Source organism: Lepisma saccharinum, chromosome 27, assembly GCF_977018435.1.
Source record: "Lepisma saccharinum chromosome 27, izLepSacc3.1, whole genome shotgun sequence".
Lineage (NCBI taxonomy): Eukaryota > Metazoa > Arthropoda > Insecta > Zygentoma > Lepismatidae > Lepisma > Lepisma saccharinum.
The window spans coordinates 39,543,657-39,570,594 of NC_139255.1; the positions used below are offsets into that span (position 1 = coordinate 39,543,657).

The window sequence follows — 26,938 nt, forward strand, 5'->3', positions numbered from 1 at the left end:
TAGTTTTCTTTTGCTGTTATCTACTTTTAGATAATGATAACTTACTTTTTGATTTACCTAATATTATAGAAAGTACATAGATGTAATTGAAATGCTTGCTTAAATTCTTATTTCCAGATTGCATCATCATAAGTGACAGTGTATTGAAGAAAATTGTTAGACTGAGCTTGCAAAACTATAAACTTTCAACTTTAGTGTCCTCTGGAATTGGTTCTATTGTTGCTATTGACTATGGTAGGTATTACTTTCATTTTTAAGACTTTAAAATCAAAATATTTGACTCTTGGTAACTTGGTTTTAATTTGTGGCAGTATATTATGAATGTAAAATTCATAGTTCTTTACTTGCAAACATGTAGTAGGTTCACCTTTTTTCTCTGCCACTGGAGATACATTTAAGAATTTTCCAGCCATTTCTTCTACTCTAAAACTATTATATAGGATTGTATTTAACCATAAAGTTTAACATTGAGGTTATAGATATTACATCTTCAATACTATAAATAAAAATTATATTATAAGGTATGTGTAACTTTTCACACCTTAATTGGTCATTGCATGAAATTCAAAAATTTTGAATGACATCCTATGTATCCAGTGGCGGCGATTGGGTCCCAAAACTTGAGGGGGCAAAGTGCCAAAACTAAGGGGGCGAAGACAATATAGTTCCCTTTGTATATAAGATTTAGCAGTGTGTGGGGGCAAAAGTGGCAAAAATTGGGGGGAAACTGCCCCCTAATCGCCACCACTGTAATGTATCCTATATTATACTTGATTTCATGTAAATTTCCTTTCAGACTACGTTGGCAACAACCTTTACTGGGCTGATACAGAAAGAGGATTGATAGAAGCTTATAGTCTGGCCTCTTCAGAGAGGACTGTGATTATTCATAATCTTGGACTTGATAAACCATTGGACATTGCTTTAGTTCCAGAAAAGGGGTAAGTGGAGATATTGACACATTTAGTAAAGTGTCATCTAAGTGAACATTTTCAAACAGCTCAAAAGTAAAAGGGGAGGGGGGCAATTCAAAATTAAAATGTTTCCTCCACCTAGCCCAAAGGCTCAAGTAACCTGACAGTTCACTTCTTGCAGTGAACTTCATACTCAAATTTATATAGGAATTTCCCCAATATTTGATACCTTGAATCTTCTTATTTGAAATGTAAAAGCCAAGGAATGAATTACATTGTGGTTTACATTTAGTTATCTCAAAGCCAAAAATAAAGCTAAATTGACTGAGCAATCTACACACTGTTCAGATACTGGCATATTAAAACTGTTCAACCCTACAAGTGCCACTTTATGTTGACAGGACTGTACAATTGGCTGCAAACTTAATTCTCCCAAACGTACTTCACTTGAATTTATTTAAAACTATTTTAGATTAGATAAAATTTAAAATTTTGTTTAAAGCTTAATTTAAAATTTATTACTGAAGGCTTTATGGGTTATTCAATTCATGTGAAATTTGTACTTTTTTTGGTTACATTAATTTAGAAAGGCATTACATTATTAATTACATTTGTGTATCTTCATGGATTTGACAAGTTAGTAGAAATATCAGACTTGTAGGTGTCACATGTAGTCCACATAAAGTTGCTTTGAAATAACAAAGGCTTGTTAATGTTTACTATTGATTTCTGCTTAAATGCTTCATTGTAAAAGTTGTGAGATTTCAGTTTATAAAAATTCTTAAAGTTCTTTAAACTTATTTAATTTTACTCAAATTATCTTGAAAAAATTGTATTCTAATGTGTGTAAATACTCATTAACATGTGTGCTTAGAGATGATAGTTTGTACGTAGTTTTCATACTATCTTTTTGGAATAGGGGATCTGAATGTGATGTTTCCTATTGCAATCGAATTTAATTTTTCCTAATGTATACTTTCAGCTACCTGTTCGTATCTTTATCTGGAACAAAACCCCACATTGACAGGTTTGACATGGATGGAACAAACAGGATTCATATAGTTGACGATCTGAGTGGGAATCCCACTGCTTTAGCTTATGACCTTGACATGGACAGGGTGTTCTGGTACAATTCTGACAATGGCTACGTTGAGAGTACCCATGTAGATGGCAACGACAGGCATGGCTGGAAGACACTGTCTGGGGACTTGTCGGACATGACTGTGGTCAACAGGGAAATATTCTGGACTAACCACCACAGCCAGGCACTATACTGGTCTGTTAAATACTCAGGAGATGAGAACAATAAGAAGCTAAACCTAGGTAAGGAAAGTTGCAATCTCAAATGTGAGGTGGTCTGAATTCAATCTAAAATAATAGTTAACATTTTGTGCAACACATTGGTACCTTTATCCTTGTTCTAGTATCTTAGGGTAAAAAATTACTTGTTTCTGGTAAGCCACGAACAGATAGAAGAAAAGCCAATTAAATCTCCAGGCTTGCACAGATTTAAATGGTGCTCAAATTGATAATTATGTGGAAAACTGGTAAAATTGTCGTTGTGATGTCTGTTACTATCTTTAGAAAAGAAAAGTTGCCATTATTATAAATATGTTCTCATTGTTAAACTTAATTGATGATCAAAAAGTGCCCCCGTAATTCGTGGAACCATGTGCTTGTAAGAACCATAAAGTACAAGAGCAGTAACCTTTGTACTTACATTAGAAACTAGCAGAATTGTACACTAAATTACAGGCTATTTATACAAATGAGATTGCATTGATATTGCAGAAAGAAACTAAATATAACAGAGCAGTGGTAATCAGGCTGTTTTCAGCAAGAAATTTGAAATTATGTAATTCTAAGTTCTAGGCTGTTTAGGGAAAAAGCACTTAAGTCAAAAATGCAATTTTACAAGAGTTTTTTTTAATGTTTATTCTTTTAATAACACACATTAGACATGCATATTGGATTATCACTGTTTAGAATCATTACACATGGCAAACAGAAAACTATTGACTTGTGCCTTTTTCTCAAACGCCCTAGATTTTCTCTGAAACTGAAGTATCACTTGCAATTGCTATCATTATTTTGTTCAGTATATAGTACTTGTTTTTTCAATATAGTATTGTCTAATCTCCCTAAAGAGATTTAGGGGATCAAACCTCAGGCTAGGTAAGCGACTGAGGCTAGGGGGATTAGCAGTGAGAGGTACACACAAAGAAACAACGTAACAAAGTAAAGGGGGGCTTGCCCTTGTGAAATAAAAAACACTTAAGCTTTATAGTTTTAACACTTCAATGGTTGACTGGTCTGGCAGGGTTACGAGAATGTAAGAATGGGGATAAGGAATGTTCTCTGGTTTCCTGTAGCTTGAAGATCTCGTAGAATCTGTTGGTCCAAAGGTGACTAGTGACGACACGGTCCTGAAATAAAACTACGCTAGCGCCTGCTCCCCGTGGGAACACTTTACGTAATGATCTTACTCGGCCCATAACTTGGGAAGACAAGAACTGTTCTCGCGATAATTTTGAACAACTTGGAGAAATATTCTCTTGAGCTATTTATTTGGAATTTGAACATTCGATCGGTAAATCAGTTTACTGGAGCACGTCCCTCAACTGTGATTTCTGTGGATAATGCAGATTTTCTGTATTTCATATTCGTCCAACCTAGTGCAGCATCAGTGGAGTTTTAAAAACTCCACTGACTGTTGCTGGTGTGATTTGCTTTTAAGATCTTTTCCAATGCTTCAGTGGGACCCCTTTTATGAGTTGATTAGCTTTTTAATTTGATGCACGGGGTCCTAGGTTCAAGTCACACCTGAGTGATACGGTATATGCTTGTATACATAGTTGTCCAATTGCAAGGTTGGTTTCGGCAATATGAGAAAGCTGCCATTTTAAATGCCATTAAGTGGTTCATTTAAATCCCTTCAACTTCATCCTAATCAAATTGTCATCAATCATAAAATCTGTTCCAGCATACATTCAAGCTCATGAATCAATACAACTTTGACTATTTGCAAAATAGCCTCAATATGGTTCCAAAGTTGCATATATGTATTGTATTTGATTGTCCTGATCTGAGCTTTAAGGGTTAGTGAAGGCACCAGGGGCGTTCTCCCGCTTGTAGTTTTCCTTTCATTGTGGCCTTGCTTCTCAATTGTAATTAACATTGGGCTAATTGAATAAATTCTGAATTTACCCTTTAGTTCCTCATAGCACCTTCACTGCACTTATTTCTAAACTATAAATATTGTTACTTTGTTTCAGATGTTCATGAAGAGGAGCCATTCATGAAACTAGCATCAATAACAGTTGACAAAGTTGGCAAACACGAGTGTGCAAATTATAATGGTGGTTGCAGCCATGTCTGCCTTGCGATTCCAAATGGCAAGGTATGTACTTATGGTAGATTTCACAGCAAAATTGCACTTGAACCATGCAAAGGACTTTAGAAATCTCACCTTAATCTAGTCTTAATCTGGGTGAGACTAATCTATTACTAGGAGTCAAATTAAAACTTTGTGTCCAATAAAAATTGTAGGACAGACTACAGCTCAAATTTACATAGTCTCAACTGTTATTTACAAAATGACTTCAAGGATGTAACACTAATCAAGTGAGCTTCAAAATGCAATTTGTCATTTTAAAGGTGGTGCCTCCTCTACACACTTGCACCAGTGAAGTGTGGTTTCTTGTCCTGTGTGTCTAAAACTTACAGAAATTTCTCTGAAAATGAAAATTCAATCTCTGTGCATGCTTACCACACCAGCAAGTTTACGAATAGAGAAAGTTCGAGGATGGCCTTGGTTCCCAGGCAGATGAGTGGTAAGGCCTTTGCAGTTTTTATAAGTGACTGTACGTGAACCTAAAAAAAAACAACTTATTCTTCTTAAGGTATACAGGCATTAACTCAAAGTTGTAGATGTAGACTAGCAGAAGGTCTGTGCTAAAATGCAGCAAACTTGTTCAACCCTACATACAGAAATCTATTAGATAAGAAACTAAAACAAATTCAGGTTTTAATTTGACACATACTGAAAACAAAGGAATGTGCATGATTTTTAATTTAAAACTAATTTTGCTTATTTCATTCTAGAGATTGATGTAAAAAATCTAAAATTCTGGTACATGTATGTACATTGTACAACACTACTCTTATTACTGAAAGAGTGTGCTTGATTGAACATTAATTCATCGATTTGGTTATTTTGTTGCTTTACTCCCAATTTTTGCTAATTGTGATGACAATGAATGTTGATGAAAGAGCAATTGCAGGTATGGACATGACAAGATCCATAGGATTATGCTGGCAGAATCCAGATGTCCAAGCCTAATGATGAGAATGTGACTTGATATGTTGCTAGAAAATTGACACAGCACAAAAAAACTGTTCTAAGCTTTCAACCCTTCTCAGGTTCACCAGGGAGGAAAACTAGTGGACTGGGAGGAAGGAAGCAATGTGCATACTTAGGCTGGTTGTACTATACTGTACAAACATTACGAACTAATTTAGTTTTGTTTGGACCACCTCTTAGTATGTGGAAGAGGTTGGCATTTAAGTGTCTTCGCAGGTCACCCCTTGCAGCCCATTAAACATGAATATATTACGGATATGCTTTCATAAAAATTACAGAAGGGCTACATTTGTAATGTAGAAGTGGATCATTTAGACTAATAGAGAACAACAAGATTGATTCCCTTCGTGATATATTTGTAAACTTACTCAGGATAAGAAAAGTTTGCTCAGTCATGCCAGTTTTCTCATGGAATTTATTATAATTCCAGGCATGTGCATGTCCAGTGGGAATGACATTGAAGACAGATAATTATACTTGCATAAAACCAATCTCCTGTCAGCCTAACCAGTTCAAATGCAAGCAGGATGGAAAATGCATAAACAAGGAATGGAGGTAAGTTTGGCATAATTTGATAATTACAGAAGCTTCCGTATATTCTGAAATCTATATAAATGCATTCTTGGTTCACAAATTTGACTGGAAATTTTATTTCAAAGGCAGCTGTGGCATGAATTGGCTTTGAAGAATTAAATTTTACAAACTGCCATACTTTTTGTTCTTGGACAACTTTAGCATGAAAATCCTAAATCCATCTGGCATTCCATGCCAATTGTCAAATTTGGTTTTTGCAACTTTTGGAGCATACTGTGACCAGGTAATATTTGGTGACACATGTTTTGAGAGCTACAAGAGCCTTTAGGTGTCGTACTAGTAAATAGTAAAGTTTTAAATTTTATTCTGAATATATTTGGGAGCAATTCCCCCTCCCCAAAAATCACTTTTACACAAGAAGTTATATTTTCTCTGAAAGTATCGGCAGAACATGTGCAATTCTTGCCACAAGAATGAAACTCACATCGGGCAATATGCAGGTAATGTTTTGAACCCTCACATCCTGGGATTCTGTTAGGGAGCTTAATGAAATTCAAAATTTGAAAAAAACAAAAAACAAACTTGTCTATTTCATAAATGAAAATTACTTTTTTAGACCATAGGCTTGTAGCCTAGACAATACTGAAAAAAATAGTTATATTTTTCTAACTCTAGCATTCGTGGTTACAGAGATATAAATATTTAAAATCCTGCACAATTTTAAACTTCCCACTCAAAATGCACTCGGCGTTCATGCCTTATTGCATAAAACAGGCTTAGACATTTAAGGATTAGTATGAATTATCCTGAGTTATGCAAACAGAAAATTTATTATCCTGTAAAAAAAATTGAGGCAAAAATGGACTTTTTTACATAGGAATACTTAGCTCCCTGATAACTACATAAACGTGCCATTACAAAGGAAATGTTTTTGTGTAATGAGTATAATTTTAAAATTTGACCAGTTTTTGTACAGAAATATTAATATTTTAATAACAATGTGACCCTATTACTTTCAGAGCTGAGGGGGTAGCAAGGATATGCATTCAAAATATAATTTATACCTAAATATTAAATTCTGTAAGCTACAAATGCTAAAATTTTAATTCAGGTGTGATGGAAGAAATGATTGCCCCAGTGGAGAAGATGAACTTGGTTGTGGAAAAGTGACTTGTCCTGCTACAAAGTTCACCTGTGCAAATGGAGAATGTGTCCCAATGGAATTTAAGTGCGACTTGAAAAAGGACTGCCCTGATGGATCAGATGAGTTCTATTGCAATGTTCACACCTGTAATGAAGGTAAGTTAAATTTAGTTTCTAGATACTGTCCATCAAGGGAGTCATCAAGTTATTGGCATATTATATGGCATCCCTCCCAAATTAAAGTTGACGCCAATAGTGTCAGTTACTATTGTAATAATGTGTTCTCAAGGACTTCATACTTAAGTTTGACATTAATTTGTGTACATATTTGTTCCAGACGACAGATTTTGTTTTGCTAGACTGTCAGAAAACCCAGGTACTTGCTGATCTTGTGAATTTTTCACGTAATGTGGCAGAAGTGTTGATTTTTTGTACTTAATCAATGTGTTCATTAGGTACAGATGTTTTATTAGATTAAATTGCACTTTGTAGTCATTTGGTGGTTTGTGAGGGCTTTTTGGGGAGGGGGGGTTACTTTAGAAAAAGAATGAGGTGCTAATAAGAAACTGAGCCAGAAATGTACCAGAATAAAGATTGACACAAGAGTTGTGGGTAGTGGAGAGCTTCAAATATCTAGGAAGCATAATTGAGAGAAGTGGAAGCATAGATGGAGGTAAACAGAAGAGGACAAATGGGTGGTGGACTCTTATCAAACCATTCAAGCTTAATATGGAACAGGAATGTACCTATGAAACATAAGGTAATATACAACACATACTACGTGCCAATAACTATGTATGGAGCAGAGACTTGGACAAGGACAGAAGAAAGATGCAGGCAGTGGAGATGAAATTCTTAAGGAGTATATTGGTCAAGAGTAGAAGAGATGGAATAAGAAGACACAGTAGGGGTGGTGAAGCTTCAGGACACAATAGATCAGGCACAGATGAGATGGTTTGAACACATGAAGACGATGGGTGCAGAAAGACTGCTTACAATGCATAAGGAGTGGGAATCAGGCCAAAGGGGAGACAAAGATGTCTGGAAAGATCAGATAGTAGTGTGGGTTAGGGGAAGAGAACAAGAACACTGGAAAAAGGAGTGGTGAAAGACCAGATGAAAATAGGGAGGCTTGACTTCATTGTTCCCTGCCTCTGGCTGGATCAGCATAGAAGGATGATGATGACTTTAGTTTGTGTACATGTTAATTGCTATATTAAACATAATTGTGAATAGAATATTAACTTTAATCTTTAAATTTTATACTTAGTTCTAAAATGAACTTCCACATTAATGGTTTCTAATTTGAATTGACACACTTTTTCACTCAATGCATGAGTAAGGACAAGAATTAGATATAAATTTTAAATGTGCAAAGTAGTGCTAGATTAACAATTCATACAGCCCTGAAAATTTCCTCTACCTTCCAGATACCCACTTCCGTTGTACCAGTGGCCAGTGTGTTTTAGCAGAATTCAGATGTGATTCTACAGAGGACTGCACAGATGGATCAGATGAAGATAATTGTGGAGATGGTGAGTAAATGGTCAATTCCTAATTTGCAATTAGCAATAAAATGAAACTTGTAATTTGCAAACAATACCTAAAGTTCAAGTTAACTATTCAGCATCAAAATGTAACCTGTAAGGATGCACGTATGGGTAAAACTACCCATGCAATTTGAAATATATTTTTTGATCACTTCCGTTGGATTTGAGCCCACCCTTCTCGATACTTTCCCAGTGAACCCTTCAGTGTCGTGATCTTGAATCAGTTGCAAGCTAATTCATTAGTTCTGCTCACAGGGCTGAAGAAACTGAGTAATTGTCATTCATAATTTTGTTTGGTATTCCAACCACGTACTCTTTTTCTCATTTTTGTAAATTGTGCGATTCAATGCAAATATTAAACATTAATAAAATTTCATTAATCAATGAAGGTATTACTTGTTTACATGCTTTAAAACAAAATTCAGTCTAAAGAAGCAATTTTGATTGTAGATATTTTTTACCAAGTGCTTGTCCTGAGAGCACACATCTGCTGTATGTGTGCATACCTTCAGAAAGTGAATTGAATATTTGGAATTTTATATCCCATCGGTAAAATCTATCATTGAATTTTATATTGATATCTGAAAAAAAATGCATTGGTCAAATCATTTCAATAATTTAATTCTGATAATGGGCTTTCTCACAAGATTCTATCAAATCATTCCAAAATTTAATGTTTAATTCAAGAATTAATGTACCTTGCTATAAAAACTTGCTTTAAATCATGTTCTCTCATGGCAACATAATGTAAAATAGAAAAATATGTAGTGAATAATAAAACTTAACTTTAGTATTAAAAGTAACATAATCTTCTTTAGGGTGTCTTGACTGCCACATGGGAAACCTGGGTTCAATTCTTGGTGAGAGATGTGTCATAATTTTTCTAGCTTTCTCAGCTTAAAGCAGCTCCAGGGCTCACCCATTCTCAAATCAATCTGTCCCTGGGGGTAAAGGCAGCTGGAGCATGGTGCTGATCACATCACCTCAAAAATGGCTGATTGAGAATGTGTGGTCCCCTACCCCCACATCCCTTAAATGTGCCTTCATGGCATGGGGAAATTTACCTTACCTGAATTGCAAATTAGAGAATTTCTATTCACACTGTTAGTTCTGCTAAACATAATTATTATTTACTCTTGAATTAATAAGTCATTCAAATGTGGTAAATTAAGCAGACCATGACCTGCATGCAATAGCAGTCTGAGTGTGTTAACTTAAATTTTAATCTTAATTTAAATCTTTATAATAATTTCTTGACTCATGGATATATTGTTAAATCTTCTTTCTAGTAACTTGCAAACCAACTGACTTCAGATGTAGTTCAGGAACTTGCATACAGAAGAGCTACGAATGTGATGGCCAGGTTGACTGCACTGATGGTTCTGATGAACATGATGGTTGTCGTAAGTATTAAGATTTGAATTACTTTCCACATTTAAATTTTCAATTAACTATAGATACACTAGAAAATCTTAAGCACTTGAGATGTCATCGAATTAGTAAAGAATTAAGGGCTATATTCCATGAGGCCTTAGAAAGATCGCTTCGCGGGCTTACAGTAGACTACAATATGGGTGTGTGTGTGCGAGAACCAATCAGGTCCGCGAATGAGCGAGCCCGGTTGCCACAGCTAGCTTGCTGCACCCTTTTGGAAGGGTGAGTGACCTCTGCCTCTTGCTACCTCGGCCTGATTGTTTGGCTGAGAAGCAGACGACACGAGAGTATCTGCAATAGTGTGCGAGCGACGTATGCTGTTAGCCTGCAAAACTCTTTCTAAGGCCTCCTGCAGTATAGTGTTCTGACCAACGGGCTGTCATCTCCAATTAATAAAACTTAAACTAAGTCTTTTTAAGATATTAGAACCAGAAAGTAATCCACCACTGCAGCAGATAATGGTGATGTGATGTGTTAGTATTGAAATAGTTCGAAGTTAGTGCTGCAGTGATAAAGTGGTTAGATCATCTGATTCACATGCAAGAGACTGAATTTTGTCCCTGGCAATCTGATTGGATTTTACTGTTAATGCTCTTCCATAAGGCTTAACAATCATTTCACGAGTATTTGGCATTTGAAAGTGACTGGACTATGGCACTGATAATCTCTCTTTGGTATAGCAAACATTGAGAATATGTAGTCCTACATCCACACCCAGTGTCTTGGCATGGTGCAATACAGAGGAGAGCTTTTCTTTGCCTTGATTAGTTCAAATATTGTATTTTTTAATCATGTCCAATTCTGTTCTTTCAACAACTAAATCTTTGATAGTAAATTTGTAATGTCAATCTGTTGTAATGTTTGTAATTCTACAGCAGATACTAATATTGGAACAATAACCCATGGTGCAACAGGGCCTATCTAGATGGCCAACCTCACTCCCACATGTCTCAGCAGAGCTGTAAGATCGCCCAACCAGTTATGGTTTTCATAACCAGGTTACACTGTTCATTTGTAGCTCCTCAATTTCCTCAAAATGGCGTGTGGCCATTGGTTCCATACTCAGGCCGAAATCTCAGGAGAAAAGTTAACATACTAATATTGCAGAGTTGGAAAGTAATTTCTATACATACAATTACTGAAATAGGTGCTTGGAATGTTAAACTGCAATATTAACCTTTAAACAGCTAATGGGTCATATATGACCCATAGAAAGTATAGGCGAAAACAGCCAATGGGTCATACAGTATATGACCCATGGTGCCGATTACAACATTCATGTGCTTTTAGGACTTTCATACTTGTATGTGGAGTTGTAAACGCTGACAGGTTGAGATAGGACTTTGAAATGTCACGTGGAAGAACCCACCCCCCCTTTCTCTAATATGCAAATTAGCTATTTTTAGCCAAAATGCAGGATTGTACATATTGAGTCCTATTTCAGCCTGTACGAGAACTAGGGACTTGAAACAAGTTTCACTTTGTTGCAAAAGGTCTACTCTTTGAAAACAATGCAAAAGTTTTAGCACTTTTTCCAAAATAACTGGAGAAGAGGGGGTGAACGCCAGATTTCTTTTTCATTCAAATTTGGGGACTTGGTTCCTCCCAACCCCATTTTTCTCACTTGGGTTTTCTGAATTGTACACGGTTGCGTGCTCTGATGTTTTTGCTTTCAAACAAAAGTTATCCGAATTAGATTGCTCAAATAGTCTGAGATATAAAGTTTTTCTGAAATAAGTGTAAAAATTTAAATCGTGCACAAAGGCTGGGCGAGAGAGGGGTTACTTTCGAAAACCGGCTCAGCTGTTTAAAGGTTAAACCTGCCAACTGCATCTCGTAATATCTAATACAAATTTCATTCAATTTGATCTAACCTGATTAGCGAATGAACCGGTTAACGAAAATTGAATAAAATTATGTGGAGCTTTATTTTTTAAGTGACTTTGCAATTCTTAATTTCAGGGAAATCATGCAAGAAGTCTGAATTTGAATGTGCCAATGGGAATTGCATTGACAAGAACTTGGTATGCAATGGAGTTGATGAGTGTGGGGACAAATCGGATGAGAAGTGTGAAGCAGCTCCTACAAAGCCTTTCCTCTGCCCAGAGGATTACTTCAAGTGCTCCTCAAATGAAAGTATTTGTTTACCTACCACTTCAAAGTGAGTTTTCTTTCCTCTTTAACTGAAAAAGCTATACAAAACAAGATTCTGAATTAGTGTACCAGTATTTTAATGCTCTTCTGTCAGGCAAAAACTTACATGCAGTGGAATCCAAATTTTAAATTCTCAAATTACATTGTTCCACATTTTGTTTTCTGATCTTGGTCCATTGCTGAATGGAAGATAGGTTCCACTGTTATAATTATAAAGGAGATTTGCGTTAGTTTAAGTGTGTTTAAATTGAATATAAAATGGAAATAAAATATTATATTTTGGCTCAGCATTAATTCTAAGGTTTAACAATTATATTTGTCTCAATGACATGATAATGTTCCAATGTAGTGAAGCCTAAGCCATTTTGATTAATTATTAGGGTATGGATTTTCCCTTTTCTTTCGAAGCCTTAATTTTTTAATTTCGTTCAGATGGTTTCAAGCCTGATTCATTTATAGTGCCAATAAAGGAGTTTTGATGTTGAATGCCTACTTTGCACAATCTTGCCTGAAAATATTTTTTTGAAATTTTTGCTTGAAATTTTCAGCAGCAAGGAAACACAAATAAGGAAAATACTATACAAATACAAACATTTTTTACATGTGCAACTGACAAGAATTGAAATATGTTAATATTCAGTCTATTGTGATACCTTCCTTATTTTATAATGGGTTTAGGCACTAGAAACAAGTAGGCACTTTAAATTCCAACTTCCTACTGATACCAGTATGGCAGATTTAGTCCTTCCTTACTGTGTTCAGTTTCAGCTAACAGAATTGGGGGAGGAGGAAATACAAAAACTGCACTTGGAGTACCTTAAAATTAACATAGGCTACACAGGTGGACTCTTTTTAAGAATTAATTTACTAGTGTTTGAAATATCTTTGGAACTTTCTTCTAGATGCAATGGCAAGAGTGAGTGCCCTGGCGGTGAAGACGAAGCAAACTGTGGCTGCTCATCAGGAGAATTTGAGTGCAAGAATGGAAAGTGTATTGTTCAGGCTTGGGTCTGCGATGCAACAGATGACTGTGGGGATGAATCAGATGAGGATGTTGGAATGTGCGATGTTCGTCATAACTTAGCACGAGCTTCAGGTAAGTAATGATTTTTCTTGATGTGAATACCATATAGAGACTTTGTACTTTAAAGCAAAGTAAATATATGAGGGGAAGTCTCTAAATAGGTCACAAGCTGATGTGGGATAGCTGAAAATAGTGAGTAGTTTCTAAAGGTGTCATTAGGTGTCAACACAATCCAGATTGATATTGAGTTAGCAATTTATAGCAGAGGCATGCATGGACAGCTCAGTTTACAAATGGTGACCATGCTTGAGGAGTGTACATGGAGATGGTACCAGGCAAAGATGATTAAAGCTGACTGGCGAGTGAGGATAGACAGCATAGCAACTGCAATAGGTTGTTCTCATGGTTTAGCTACAGTATAATGCATGATCGTTTGAATTTCAAAAAAGTGTGCACACAGCGAATGTTTCACAGATGAAGATGTTTAATGCTGGTACGACTGGCTGGGACAGCAGCCCAAAGACTTTTATGCAACAGATATTGGGGGCTGATGGGTTAAATGTACCAATGTTAAAAATTGTTAAGGAATAAAAACTGTTTTCAAGTCAGTATCTCACTTAGTTTGTTTGTAATGTTTGTGACATACTTACTGACTTGCCTATTTTGTGCATGCAATAAAAAGTATATTAAGAGAATTCTTATTCTGAACGTTGAGTGTAATTTGAATTTTTATTTTAAATTGTATCTCACCAAAATTAATTTTTACTAAATTTGAACCCAAAATTCTCATTTTGGGAAATGAGACGTGGTAGTAATTTGAGAAACTTGGTACTCATGGTTTCCACAAAGTTATTTTTAGTTCTATTAATTCAGCTGCCACTGAAATTAATAGAACATACTACTTCATGGAAACCGTGAGTACTAAGTTTCTCTGTAAACTGAACCCAAAAAATGTTAATTTTGGTATTTAAATTTGTTTTTCTGGATCTCTAATGTAGATCCACTAACATATATTTCAATTTCAGAAGAAAAATGCAAGGAATTCAAATGCTCTTCAGGTGGATGTGTTGCCTTTTCTAAAGTTTGCAATGGAGTAGCAGATTGCAGTGACAAATCTGACGAAGGTGGCAAATGTGGTAAGTACAAAGTAAGATAGTGCATTTAATTTCTTGACTACTTGAAGTACCAAATGGAGAGGTGAAAACAAAAGCTCCTTTGCTTTTCATAGTTCTGAATTTGATCTAATACCCATTATGGAATGATTCAATAAATATTCCAGATCTTCATAAGCTCCAATAAGAACCTTTCCAGCCCTTGAACACCTTTTGATATTTTTCAAAATATATGATCAATTTCTGTAAGCATTCTGTTGTGCTGTGGAACTATGAAATATGTTAATTTGCAACGATACTTCACACTGAATATATATTGTATGCGAAGGATGAGCAGACTAACACAATTTTAAAATTAAATTGCAAGCCCTCAGCGCTCAACTGGTTTTCATAATGTTATTATACTGACATTGCAAGAATTAAGCAACACAACTCAACTTCCAAAATATTATTTCACTTTATAACATTTGATATAAACTCATTTTCGATTTTTAACGCCAATCTTACATATAACAAAAACGAATCTAAATCAACAACTTAAAACAAATATCGACATTGATATAGCGTTCTTAATCTCAATAGTTCCCTGTTAATTTTATAAACTTGTATGCAATAGAAATAAAGTAAATATTAGTTATTTGTGAATGTAGACAGTCACACATTTTGACAGGCAAATCTGATGATTTTACATACCAGATTTCTAGGAATAGTCTGTAGTAATTATATTCATAATAGTAACAAAATGTCAGAATTATATTCTTATAGTGCAATTAGTGTAAAATTATTTTGTGAATTTTTCTAAAAAGGTTCATTCATGTATTTTCTTTGTAAAATTTCAAATTGTTCCATTCCTGGTATTATACTTGCATACAACATTAACCTGTATTCAAAGGGATGGGGTTACATTAGTCAATTTTCCCATCTATCCAAATAAATTCAGCTCATCTCATGGGTTTCAAATTAGTGCAGTCCACTTGTCTTATCTATTGCTTGAATATGAAATGATCGTGTATAGAATTATTTGAGATTTATTTGATTTTGATATACTCTGTCCTGGGAATCTTTGGAGGGAATGCACGAAAATAAGTTTCTTCTCAAGTAGTGACTAGACTGTTCAACCAATGACCATGTGGGGGAACTGGATTGTGTGGAAGGAGGTGGGAGCAATTGTAGCTATCAACTGTTTACTCTAGGCTGCTCATAGCTGTAGATTTTGCATAGTGTAGAATACTAATTTTATTAAACTGGTTCTCTCAATTTTACAACCATACAGTAAGATTACATAACTTATGTTGCAAGCAATGAATCCACCATTTTGTTAACTTCAAAAGTACTACTTTATACTACTTGCTTAGAAATTAGTTTAAAAGATAAACTAGTATTACACTCGCTGGTGCTATAGCCTTGGGTACACCTAGGTCTAGACAAGCACCCTGGAGTGTCATCAATTACTTAACTGCAAATCTCTCTCCTTTCCATTCTTAAGCTAAAGGTTTATGTATTTCAAGGTCTCTGTAAAGGTTATATTATTCTATATTAAACCTTGTCCTTCAGTGTTGCTAGTCTTTCATATCTCAAAATATTCAGTAAAAAATATCTTTTGAAAGCATTTATAGCATAAGGTGCATATTTAAATTGTCAATTCACTTGAATAATGAACAGCATTCAACGTATCGTATTTCTAATGTGGCAGTTTCAAGCGGCTGTTAAGCTAAATACTTTAAAGTATAAACAAAACCTTCTCCCTTTGACTTAACATGGTTTCAAATTTTTTGGTCCGGCATATTTTCACATGTTTTGAGGCAGTTCTACTGCCTCAAGACCTCCTGTAGTTCAAAATAGCAATTATCACCAGTATTAGTTTGACCCTTTAGTAATTTTCTAACTTTCAATGTAGCCCAGGCTTTGTAATTGATCCTTCAATTTAAAACAAATTTTAAAAACTTGACAATGCTGCTTAAGCAAACATTTTCATTCACTTGGTAATTTAAATTCACTCCTTTTTTTGGTCTTAGAATTCTAAATTTTCTGCTTTCAGAAATAGCCTGCTCTGCTGGTCACCCATGTGAAGGTGTGTGTAATGCTACACCGGCAGGTCCACGGTGCACTTGCTCATCTGGTCTCAAGTTGGATGGCGATGGAAGAGGGTGCAAGGATGTTGATGAGTGCAGCGAGAAGAATGTTTGCTCACAGTATTGCAGCAACACTGATGGAAGCTTTCTATGCTCTTGCACAAAGGGGTACTCTCTTAGACCTGACAGAAGATCATGCAAAGCTATGGGTTAGTATTGAATTACTAGCAAAGTGATATTGGTTGAGTGCAGAATTATTTTTTCTTTTGAACTGTCCCTTGCACAGGGTGTCAAAAGGTAGAACAGTATCAAAGTTCAAACCCCAGTCAAGTCAAGCTAGTTGTAACAATTTAACAAGTTATTGGCCACTGGGTGGCCGCGGTGGCTCAGTCGGTAACGCGTCTGACTACCATGCTAAAGGTCCCGGGTTCGATCCCCGGCCGGTTCAAATCAGGGAACTTTTCTAACGGTGAAAGCGGCCCCGGCGCCCACCCAGCGTCGAATAACATGGGTACCTGGGGGAAACCCTGGGGGGGTAAAGGCGGTCAGGGGCGTGATGCTGATCACATCACCCCCACTCACGACCGGATCAAGAAAGTGAAGGGCGTTACCCCCACACCCCCTATACGCCTTCATGGCGTGGTGCTATGCACAGGGGAACACTTTACTTTTTTTTTTTTACTTTATTGTACAGATATATCTATACTGATCTGGTATTCTTGAGAAGCAATGGATTATTGTATAACATCTAGACTTGAACTATATTAGTGTCAAATGCCCATTTCACTTGCATACTGTGAAGAATCCTAATGCTAAGACACTAAATCGACTGCAAAATTGTAGTCAAAAGTTAATATTTTTAAATGTAACTTATTACTGCTAACTGAATAATCAAATGTCTTAAGAATTACCTATCTGAAAATATGAAACTAATTGGTACACTATTGGAAATATGCACATAATTTTGCCAACCTTACTTTCTAGTTTAAAATGGAGTGCACAATTTCATTGAAATGAAATTCAGACTTATTTTCTTTATATCTTTATACTTACTCTTGGTAGTGCAAAACAAATGTCTGCTTAGATACATTAAGTAGGTGAATACAAAGTTCAGCTTATTCACAAATATTTTCAAATTTGGATTTATTCCACTATCAGCTATTGATACATTTATTGTTACTGTGACCATAGACATTTCAAGCCCCATTCATACCTACAGTGAAAAAACCATGCAACAACTTCTTGAAAAGAGGGTAACACTTCATTGAATTGCCAAAATAATTGCAAAAAGATCAAACAACCTTACTGCAAATTATGGAAATCTCATTTAAATGATACTTGTTCTCTGCTTTTGAAAATTTGAACTAGTTGTTGAATTTTTTTGTCTTACGTAAAATTTTATTTTCAAAGGTTTGCGTCCTGAACTTGTTTTCAATGCTGGGAATCAAATAAGGAAGACCTCTCTGGATATAAACTACCTGGATATTATTTTCTCAAATACTGAAATACCCGTTTCTGGACTGGATGTAGATACTGATAGGCGGGAAATTTATTGGAGCACAGGTGAGGAGATATAGACTAGTGTTAAACTTCCTTTTAACCAGCAAATCAAATTTCCCTAATTTTCTTTTGGTTAAAGCCCACAATAGAACTAATTTCCTACTGGCTAGTAAAAATGTAATGCTTAAAAAGTTTCTTCACAGAGTTTCTTACTAGTTAATGGTAGCAGCCAACCATAACAAACCTCTAGTAAATTAAAGGTTTACAGGCATGTTAGCGTGATACTGGTTCACTTTGTCAAAATAGAAAAGTGTCTGATGGTTAAAAAACACTAAATAAATTCATTATTTATGAATCTACAAAAATCGAATTGTGTGCTAATGGGATATTTAGTAGCCTCCAACACAAGTTAACTTAGTCTTCCACAAGTACTCTTTTTATGTGGTTAGTCACTTTAATACAAAAAAGAATGCATGCATAAGCAAAAAATGGTAGATTTAATTTCAAAGTTCAAAAGTTTTTAAAATCTAATTTATGCTAAGAAGGCTAATTGGGATTTGACCTACAGTTGTTCCAAATCACATTATCAGATGAATGAATCTGGGACAACTTTATTACAATTTCATGAACTTACCATTATCAGGATGCCCCACTTACAAAGGTAGTCTGATGTGAAGTAAGTAAGACTTCAATTACTGTTAATTCTTTATAAGAGTTAAGTATTTGGATGTTTGAATTTCTTTGATTCACAAAAACAGTCAACAATAAAAAAATACCAGAATTTAACCACACATATATAAATTTGAACTTCTAAAAATAAGTCTTTTAGTTTGTTTTTGGCACATGACATGACTAATCATGGCAGTTTTGCATTTTTGTTGAAGTTTCTGCAACATTTGTTGCCCTGACTGCTAGTTTCATTATTTGAGACCTTTCTCCTATCTTGGTTTGCTTTGTTTTGACATTTTCCCCCTTTGCACTACTAGTTGTTAATAGGACACTTAACATTGTATTGCATTGTAGGAGTTATACTAGGATTAGGCTAAGTAGCTAGACCGGATCTTTATTATTCTGTTACATAAATTTGCCTTTGTATTTCTTCTGCCCTTGTCCTAAGTGGTTTACTCAAATTATTTGTTGTAGATTGAACCTGGTATTGAGACTGGTATTCATCCAAATACTGTCCAGCAAAGATGCTGCATGACTTGTTCCATTAAGCCGGTTGCATTATGTATTGTCTTGCTGCTTTGTCTATTTTTTTTTTTTTTTTTTAGTTTATCTAGTCTCTGAATTTTATAAATCCGCCTTCTAGAGCACTTAAACTTCAATTTTTATATATTCAAGCAGCCTCTTCTTTAAGTCCGGTTACCATAGTTACTCGCTAAATTGAACCTGGATAACACATGTGAACCAGGAGTTATTTAAGGTGGGCGTTTCATTTGTACATATACTGTATAGTAGTAGTTAAAACAATATTCCTGAACTTTCCTCTCTTCCAGATGCAAAACAGTCCATAAATAAGATGACCTTAGCAACAAAAGAAAAAGCATCAATGGAACAAATTGGAAACCCAAAGATCATAGTTCTAGACTGGATTACTAAGAATGTTTACTTTTGGGACAATATATTTTTGAGCAGAACATCTGCAATCAAGGTGAATATTGAAAATTTTGTAACTTTTGGAATGACTTGCAAAGGGCAGCTCTATAAAGAACTGCAGAATTTCAACATTTTAAGAAAATATTGTGCATCGAAATTTACTTGCACAGCATTAAAGATGTAATTGGCTCACTAGATGTTTCTAGGTAGAGAACAGATGTTGCTTGCTAAATCCACTAATTGGTGTTAAAGCCTTCATAATTTGAACAACTTGGCTCATCCCCTATGTTAAAAACTTGATCCTGCGATTTAGGCTACCCACCTCATCCATAAAGTTTTCATTGAAGCGACATTATATGCAGTTTAAACAACTGTTCCTAACTATTTCAAACCCCAAATATTCAGTTTCAGGTGTGAAAATGTGCTGTGCATTCATATAGTTGTTTTTAAAATAGGGTTTGTAATGTGATATAACATGTTGTGGTATTATTTAACTTCTTTCTAAGTTAATTTGAAACTTACTTAGAATCCACCTTGGCACAAATTGGCTTTAATGAGTGGAAGAACAACTCTACAACTAGGCTCTTTATTATTGGCACATATTGAATGGTGGAAGCCAATACTAGAAGAATCTAATTATACTGGGAGTTATCATAAATGATTCAAAAGATTGTTTTTCTTAGATTTCCTCCTACACTTCATTCAGGAAAGCAACCCCACTTGCCTTAGTCTTGGGAAGCCACTGAAATCACAATAGGTAGGATTGTGGTTTACTGGTGAATATTTCATTCTCGTGAACTATTTAATCTAAATAAATGTGCTTGTATTTTTGTTCTGCTGTAAAGATTTGTTTGTGATCTCTTATCAAGCGCAAGCATATTAAAATATATGTACTAACACAATCTGCAACATAGCCATGGTGGACTTCCTCCTTTGAGGAAGCTTTTCTATAAAGACTGATTTGAGGATAGTTAAGTTCAGTGGTGTAGCATGGACATTTCGGGTGAGAACGCAAAGTCAGAAGGAAGGGTCGGCCCTTTCTTGCTTAATAATTTACTTATGGTATTAGTCGCCACAGGTATTGTTTATTTGCCTGAAGTTAGCTGGGTTTTCAATAAAACATCATCCATGCATGTTTTAGCTAGAAAATTAGATGCCTCACTATGCCAGAAATGTTTTGAACTCTGGTGTTTTATACCTTTTTTATACCTTTCTGCATGACTGTCATTTAAAACCTATCTGAATCATAAGTGCCTCTGCACAACAGACGTCATTGTTGTGGATGATCAAACTACTGATTGATTTCGTTTATTTTACTTCGCTTTTCTACCACTTTTGGTTAATTGCGAATATGAATATGAGTGATGATATTGAAGAAGGGACACTGACAAAGAACATCCGTGCTCACGCTGGGATTCGAACCAGGGACCTCTATCGTCTTGGCGCACTGTGCAAAGCAGAGTGGATGATCCAAATATCGTACACTCTACTGACGTAACAGTGCCGATTAGTAATTCAGACCACTGTTTATTACATCTTGAGAATGCTGATAAACATTTTAAAATAATTTTGTCCAGAGACCATTCGATGTTAAGAGTTTTCAAATGAATGGTAAACATTTCCATTAACACAATATTAAGTAGTTAGATAATAACGAAAAAATACAATTAAAAAAATTAAGTTTTGAGGGTTAAGTGGTAGAGCAGCCACAGGCTGAATTTCTACCATGAGGACTTCACCAACTTGTTGATCTTTTAGTTTCTAATGCACATCGCTGTTCGTGCGATATATCATACAATGCAGTGGCCATTAAGAAGCGGTATATTTGAGATTGGTAAAGTTACGTCAATCAATATTGCGTATTGTAGCATCACATAGCACGAGTTGCATGAGTGCGAAGAGCAAAGAACCGGGTAGGAATTCAACTGCTGTAGTCTACTTCAGAAGGCAGGAAGGGTCACATGAACCAATCACGGTAGACCTCTCTGCTCCATACTCTGGCGTAAGAGAGCATTTACGCACGCGCTGTAGAAATCAAAGCTTTCCCTCCAGAAAGGCAGCAAGGAATATAGGAGTCCTGTAGGCCGAACCTGCTTGGTGTCCGGCTGGGAAAGGCATTGAAAAGAGATGCTAGAACGAGTGCTGAGAGTGGAGCGTTGCAAGTGGATCGCGAAAAATAGCTATTATAATGCCATGAAGGTCAAACACACATGAAATTAGTCACGTTTTACTTTATAATCACAGCATTTAAGCATTTTTGAAATTTTAAATCTGGGAACGCCAGGTGTACGGGCGTACTATAACGCTACGCCACTGGTTAAGTTGTTACATTGGCTACTAAGCCGTAGATATAAGTAATGTACCACCACTTAGATGTAGGTAATGTAAAAATTATTTTAATGATTAAAATGCTGGTGTATCTTGACATTTGACATAACATCCATCTCTTCCAGGTATGCAACTTTGACCTCCACAGATGTGCACAATTACTAAATACAACTGCGACTATGTTAACTAGCATGACCTTAGATGTCACTTCAGGGTAAGTGTTCAAAATTTAATTTTTGTTGGATAAATGACCTAATTCACATGTTAATTCATTGGGTAGGGATAGATAGATTAGAACTCTTATCTGTATGGAATGATATAGATGTGTGGTTTTATCATTAAATTGATAATTTCACTCATCCTACATTTCTGTAAATAGCCTACAACTTGGTGCAAAATTCTGCCATTTTCCTTTATCAATATAAAAAATGTCTACAAACATTGAATCAGTCTTTCTTAATAAATTTGATCCAGTAACATTCTATGCTGCTTTGAGACTACTTAGCAGCATGAAATTGACCATTTACAAGGTTAGATTTCTGTTTAACCACAATAAGAAATGTTAGGATGTGCCACAGTAACTATTTCCAAGATTTCATATTCTGTATTTCACAAAGTTCACTTGGTTTCATCAGTGATCTTGTGGAACTAGTGTTTACATACAGAAATGACTGTCCATAGGAAGTTTAGACTTGCTGTAAATACTACAGAAAATTTAAGGATTCTGAAACTTTATCTGCAACATAGTGTGGTATGTGATTAGTTTTACTTCATGCACTTTGTTTTTAGTTTTTGTTAGTTACGAAAATTAACAATTGATAATGGAATGTATATTTCAAGCTGTGCTACAATGAAGGCACAAAGTATTCTATTTATTGATGTGTTAATTTGCCACTTAAGTTTTACATAAGTATATTATTTTGTATGAATATTCTTGTGAAGCAGGCAATGAAGCTTGAGCCAGTTTTCTGCAAGGTCAGAAATAGTATCATTAAGTCTGTGATGTATAAGGTGTGAAAAATTGGCTTTTTTCAAAGCACATTTGGCATTATGCTCAAATGTAGTTTCCGCATCTAAAAGTAAATGAAACTTTTTTAGAATACCTTGTGAATTTTTACTTTCACTAATTTCATGTGCAGCAGTTACATTTTTTTGTGTATAATTTAAATGTACCTAATATTTTTTTTAGATTTAGGAAATATGGTATGTTAATTTGTAGGGATTTTAAAATATATTTTAACACAAAATGTTGCTTCTAAAATAAATCTGCCATAATCACATAAACTCCCTCACCACTCAAATGCCTTTGACTATCATCCAGTGAGACCATGCTTTGTCATTAAACATCCTAATTTTACAGAACAAGAACAAAACTGTGAAAACAGAAAAAAACTTCTTCAATGCATAGTAAAATGCTTTTCGAAAGCTTGAAATTATACTTGGTTTAGTTTAGTATTGGAAAAATCAGGTACTCACTCATTCATACTTTCTTGGAGTTAGGCTTAACATAAATTGTGTGCAACTCTCGCACCTGGAATTTATGCAAATGCACAACTTGTGAATAAATTACTTTCACCATGTTAAATCTTGAGAATAAACTGAAAGTTGAGATATAACATGCATTCTTTTCTATGAATACTGTGTGTGAACACTTACTATTTTACTCTTGACACATGCATACTACCATGTAATGATATGCAGTGAATTTAAATTGTAAATTCCAGAATGCTTTACTGGAGCCAGTACAACTCCTACATGTTTGAAGACCCAGTTAGCGAAATCTGGTCATCTGGGATGGATGGAAGCATGCCAAGAGTATTGGTTTCTGGCAACATGGTGGTTGTAAGTGGCTTAGCTCTGGACACAATTAGAAACCACTTGTATTGGACTGACCAGCACCTGGGTGTTGTGGAGAGAGTAAGTTTAAGTGGAGAAGACAGGAAGGTGGTTATTCGAAAGCAGGTAAGCTACACACAAATGCCTTTTCTTTAAAGTATTAAAATATGGTTGACATATCATTGCTTTGAATTATGAAATGTGCCAATGTACTGCTGCACCAGGGGATGAAAATCTGGTGTAGTTTTCAAATCTACTAAAGTTGTGGCAGGTGATGTTGCAATCTGGTATTTACATTGCTAACACTGACAATGCTGCATATTTGGCACTGTAGGAACAAACATTTGTTGCCTTTGTATTTATTCAGTGTTGTAGAATCATGAAGTGAAAAACTGTACATAGCATAGTACTATCCTGGACTTCTTTGAAGAACAAAGGGAGTTAGTTAAGCATGCAGCAGAGTGCAAAAATTGAAAACTTAAATGAAGCAAGTCGTGAGAATGTAAGTGGTTACAGGCTTGTCACTCTGGGAAGAAGCGAGAACAAATGTCTATATAAATTTTCAGAATTTAATGGTCTCTCTTCATACAGCAGTATATTGCTGATAATTTTGTGCATTTTAGTAGTGTCCATACTGTGTACTAGGACTGGGCAGATAGATTCCAGTGTACCGGGATCTGCAGATATTCATGATATCAGTTGGATTTTTATACCAACCAATTTTCCAGCATTGATTGTTTTCAGTCTCTGCCATGCGACACTTTTGCGGAGACTAATTATCCTGAAAGTTATCCAAAAGTCGAATTTTCAACTTTACATTAATATTATGTACAAAAACAAAATCTCCAAAAATTGGTGTTGATAATTGGGAGTGGTATCGACTCAGCCCTACTATGCACTACTGTGAAATAATTTCATTAGTCTTGAATTTGTTCAATAAATTTCCATTGTACAGCTGAAGAATGAAACTGGTTATTTTACAGTGAATGGACAATTGATGTGATCCATATTGGGAAATTAAAAATCCATACTGTATTGGTAATAAATTTTCTATTGGGTCTAATTCCCCCACCCCACTATTTAATAATGTTGGTATATTTGTTAGTAGCATACAATTTTTACAACATATTTATTGGCATATTAATTCACAAATCAAATATGCATATAAATCAAAAGTTCAAAAGCAATTCTATTTCATCTATTTGAAATTACTTAAAGTAAAAGCTTCCTAACATGATAGTATTAAACTTTGAAATGCTATTAACATGCAACTTTTTCTTAATTTCATCTCTAAGCAAACTTGAAAATTCTCATTTTTGCTCTTGGTAGAAGAAAGGATCTGTGAATGATTGTAGTTGTTTTGACTGTTGTATAAATTCTTACGGCTGAGTTTACACATTTTTGGTCTTGTTCTCCACAGGGAAGCCACCCCTTAGGCTTGGTTCTTTATGAAGATTATCTCTACTGGATTATCCTTGGATCAGGAAAAATAATGAAGTGCAACAGAATATCCTATGGAGATTGCCAGGAGCTTGAAATCCATGCATATGACACAACAAAGTTCACTATAATGCAGGAGGCCAGGCAACCTATGGGTGAGTACTAATTTTATATGTTCCTAACTTCCTACAGTTCATTTGTACTTATTTAGAGTTCTCTACTTTTTAGGAGTTTGATGTGTTATAAAATTGAGTGCAATATATGTACAATTGACTAGATTAGCTACTGTCAAGAGCTGACTGCATTCGCACGCACCACCAGCAGCCGAAAGATGACGACCACAGGCTTTCTGCCACTCGCTGAGGAACCACTGCAGTCATCCTACAGACACATGGATGAGGGGTGGAAGGGGCTGTGAAGGGAGGGGCATCAAGGTTGCGAAGATCGGCGAGGACTTAGGAACCAACAAGTTGTTCCTCAATCAGCGTTGCAAATCCCAGCAAAATGGTACTAAACCAAGCAGTTTGATATTTGTTAGCACTTAGCACCCTGCTTTTGACACAATGGTAAAATCTGCAAATGCCAGTCCCTGGGAGAGGAAAAATCCAATTCAATGGAATGTTTTCAGGAAATAGAAATAAAATATGATGTCCAAATCTTATTTCTACTTCACCAGTGGACATGTTTCAAACGAAAGGGAGTATGCCAATCCAGCGGCAAGCTTTTTTACAAACTTGCCAAGATCCATCTTCTATATTTTCTTCATTACTGCCTGATTTACTTTGTCAGGAGATTTTGTGGTAGGAAATCTGTGGAAATTTGGAGGTAAACAGTTTTCTCAACTTCTTAAGTTCTATGTTGAACCCATGTTTGTTACACAATTTTAAACAATTTTGGGGGAAAATTTATACTATTACATAACTGTTAATAAGTAACGCAAGTTCAAAACTCTAGAAAAGTAGATGCAGAATTACAATTATCCGAAAAAAGTAATTCATAATAAATCCTAGCAAAATTTAGAAACATTTAGCATAATTTCGAAGTTTAAGCAGCACTTTTTGTTATCATGAATCCACTCTACAGGGAGGGAGAAGAAAATCTAAATTCTTGAAATATCATTAGTTATTTTAGACTGAAATATTTAAATGAGAACCTATAAAAAACAGTGAGGAGCAAGGGCACCTTGCCCTACCTTGAGCATAGGCCTGCAGCTAACATTCTAAATGCAAAGGATAGTACAAGCGATACGTGTGAATGTAATTCAATGCATTTTTCAAACCTTCCTCGGTTTATCATAAATTCTTCCTACTCTGTCAACCAGTGGCGACTCATGACTTTTTCAATGTTCAGAATTTAATGTGGAAATAAAAAAATATTAAACTTCCTACGGGTACAAAGTTATACTCTAACTAGTTCTAATTGTAGAGTTGCCAAATGGAAAAAAATCATCAATTTGCACTTTAGTATATATCTTTGTTATGGACAACTAGAGTATTTTACTTAGTGATATTTGCATGAAACCTCTACATTCACTGTTAATCCTAAAAAAAAAATAATTAAGCAATACACATGCCTTTAGTTTCAAGCTTGTAAAAATGGTGAAAAGAAAATTTTAGGTAAATTAACAAATTTCTCATTCAACACACTTTAATTTCAGTGAAAAATCCTTGTAAACGTTACAACTGCACTCACATGTGTGTGATAAAACCCCAAGGTGCTGCTTGCGTGTGTGAGGATGGCGTAAGAGAACTGCAAAATGAAGGTTGCTCACATGTAAGTACTCTTCTGCTCTGTTTTATAAATGGCTACTACAATTGCAGGTACAGATATTCTAAACATACCAGAGTAGAAATTTTCCTCAAACATTCGCTTAATTTCTTGAAACATGCTAATCTTAGTCTTTTAATTACAAGTCAACTGTCTGCAATTTTCACT

The 26,938-nt window shown here is 35.2% G+C and overlaps 1 protein-coding gene across 3 annotated transcripts in view; it reads left to right on the plus strand.

Moving 5' to 3' along the window:
• The window catches only part of yl (Putative vitellogenin receptor yl), a 101,057-nt gene that overhangs the window by 70,409 nt on the left and 3,710 nt on the right, over positions 1-26,938 (plus strand). For 2 of the 3 annotated variants that reach the window (XM_083113397.1, XM_083113399.1), the window contains 18 exons: positions 118-234; positions 797-941; positions 1,897-2,237; positions 4,190-4,314; positions 5,708-5,832; positions 6,923-7,110; positions 8,385-8,489; positions 9,794-9,907; positions 11,901-12,099; positions 12,995-13,188; positions 14,142-14,252; positions 16,267-16,509; positions 17,711-17,863; positions 19,300-19,454; positions 21,853-21,941; positions 23,452-23,689; positions 24,984-25,158; positions 26,661-26,776. In XM_083113397.1, the coding sequence (XP_082969523.1) occupies positions 118-234; positions 797-941; positions 1,897-2,237; positions 4,190-4,314; positions 5,708-5,832; positions 6,923-7,110; positions 8,385-8,489; positions 9,794-9,907; positions 11,901-12,099; positions 12,995-13,188; positions 14,142-14,252; positions 16,267-16,509; positions 17,711-17,863; positions 19,300-19,454; positions 21,853-21,941; positions 23,452-23,689; positions 24,984-25,158; positions 26,661-26,776 (2,933 nt within the window). The remainder of the gene's footprint in view (positions 1-117; positions 235-796; positions 942-1,896; positions 2,238-4,189; positions 4,315-5,707; positions 5,833-6,922; positions 7,111-8,384; positions 8,490-9,793; positions 9,908-11,900; positions 12,100-12,994; positions 13,189-14,141; positions 14,253-16,266; positions 16,510-17,710; positions 17,864-19,299; positions 19,455-21,852; positions 21,942-23,451; positions 23,690-24,983; positions 25,159-26,660; positions 26,777-26,938) is intronic. The other variant, XM_083113398.1, reaches the window with a different exon arrangement.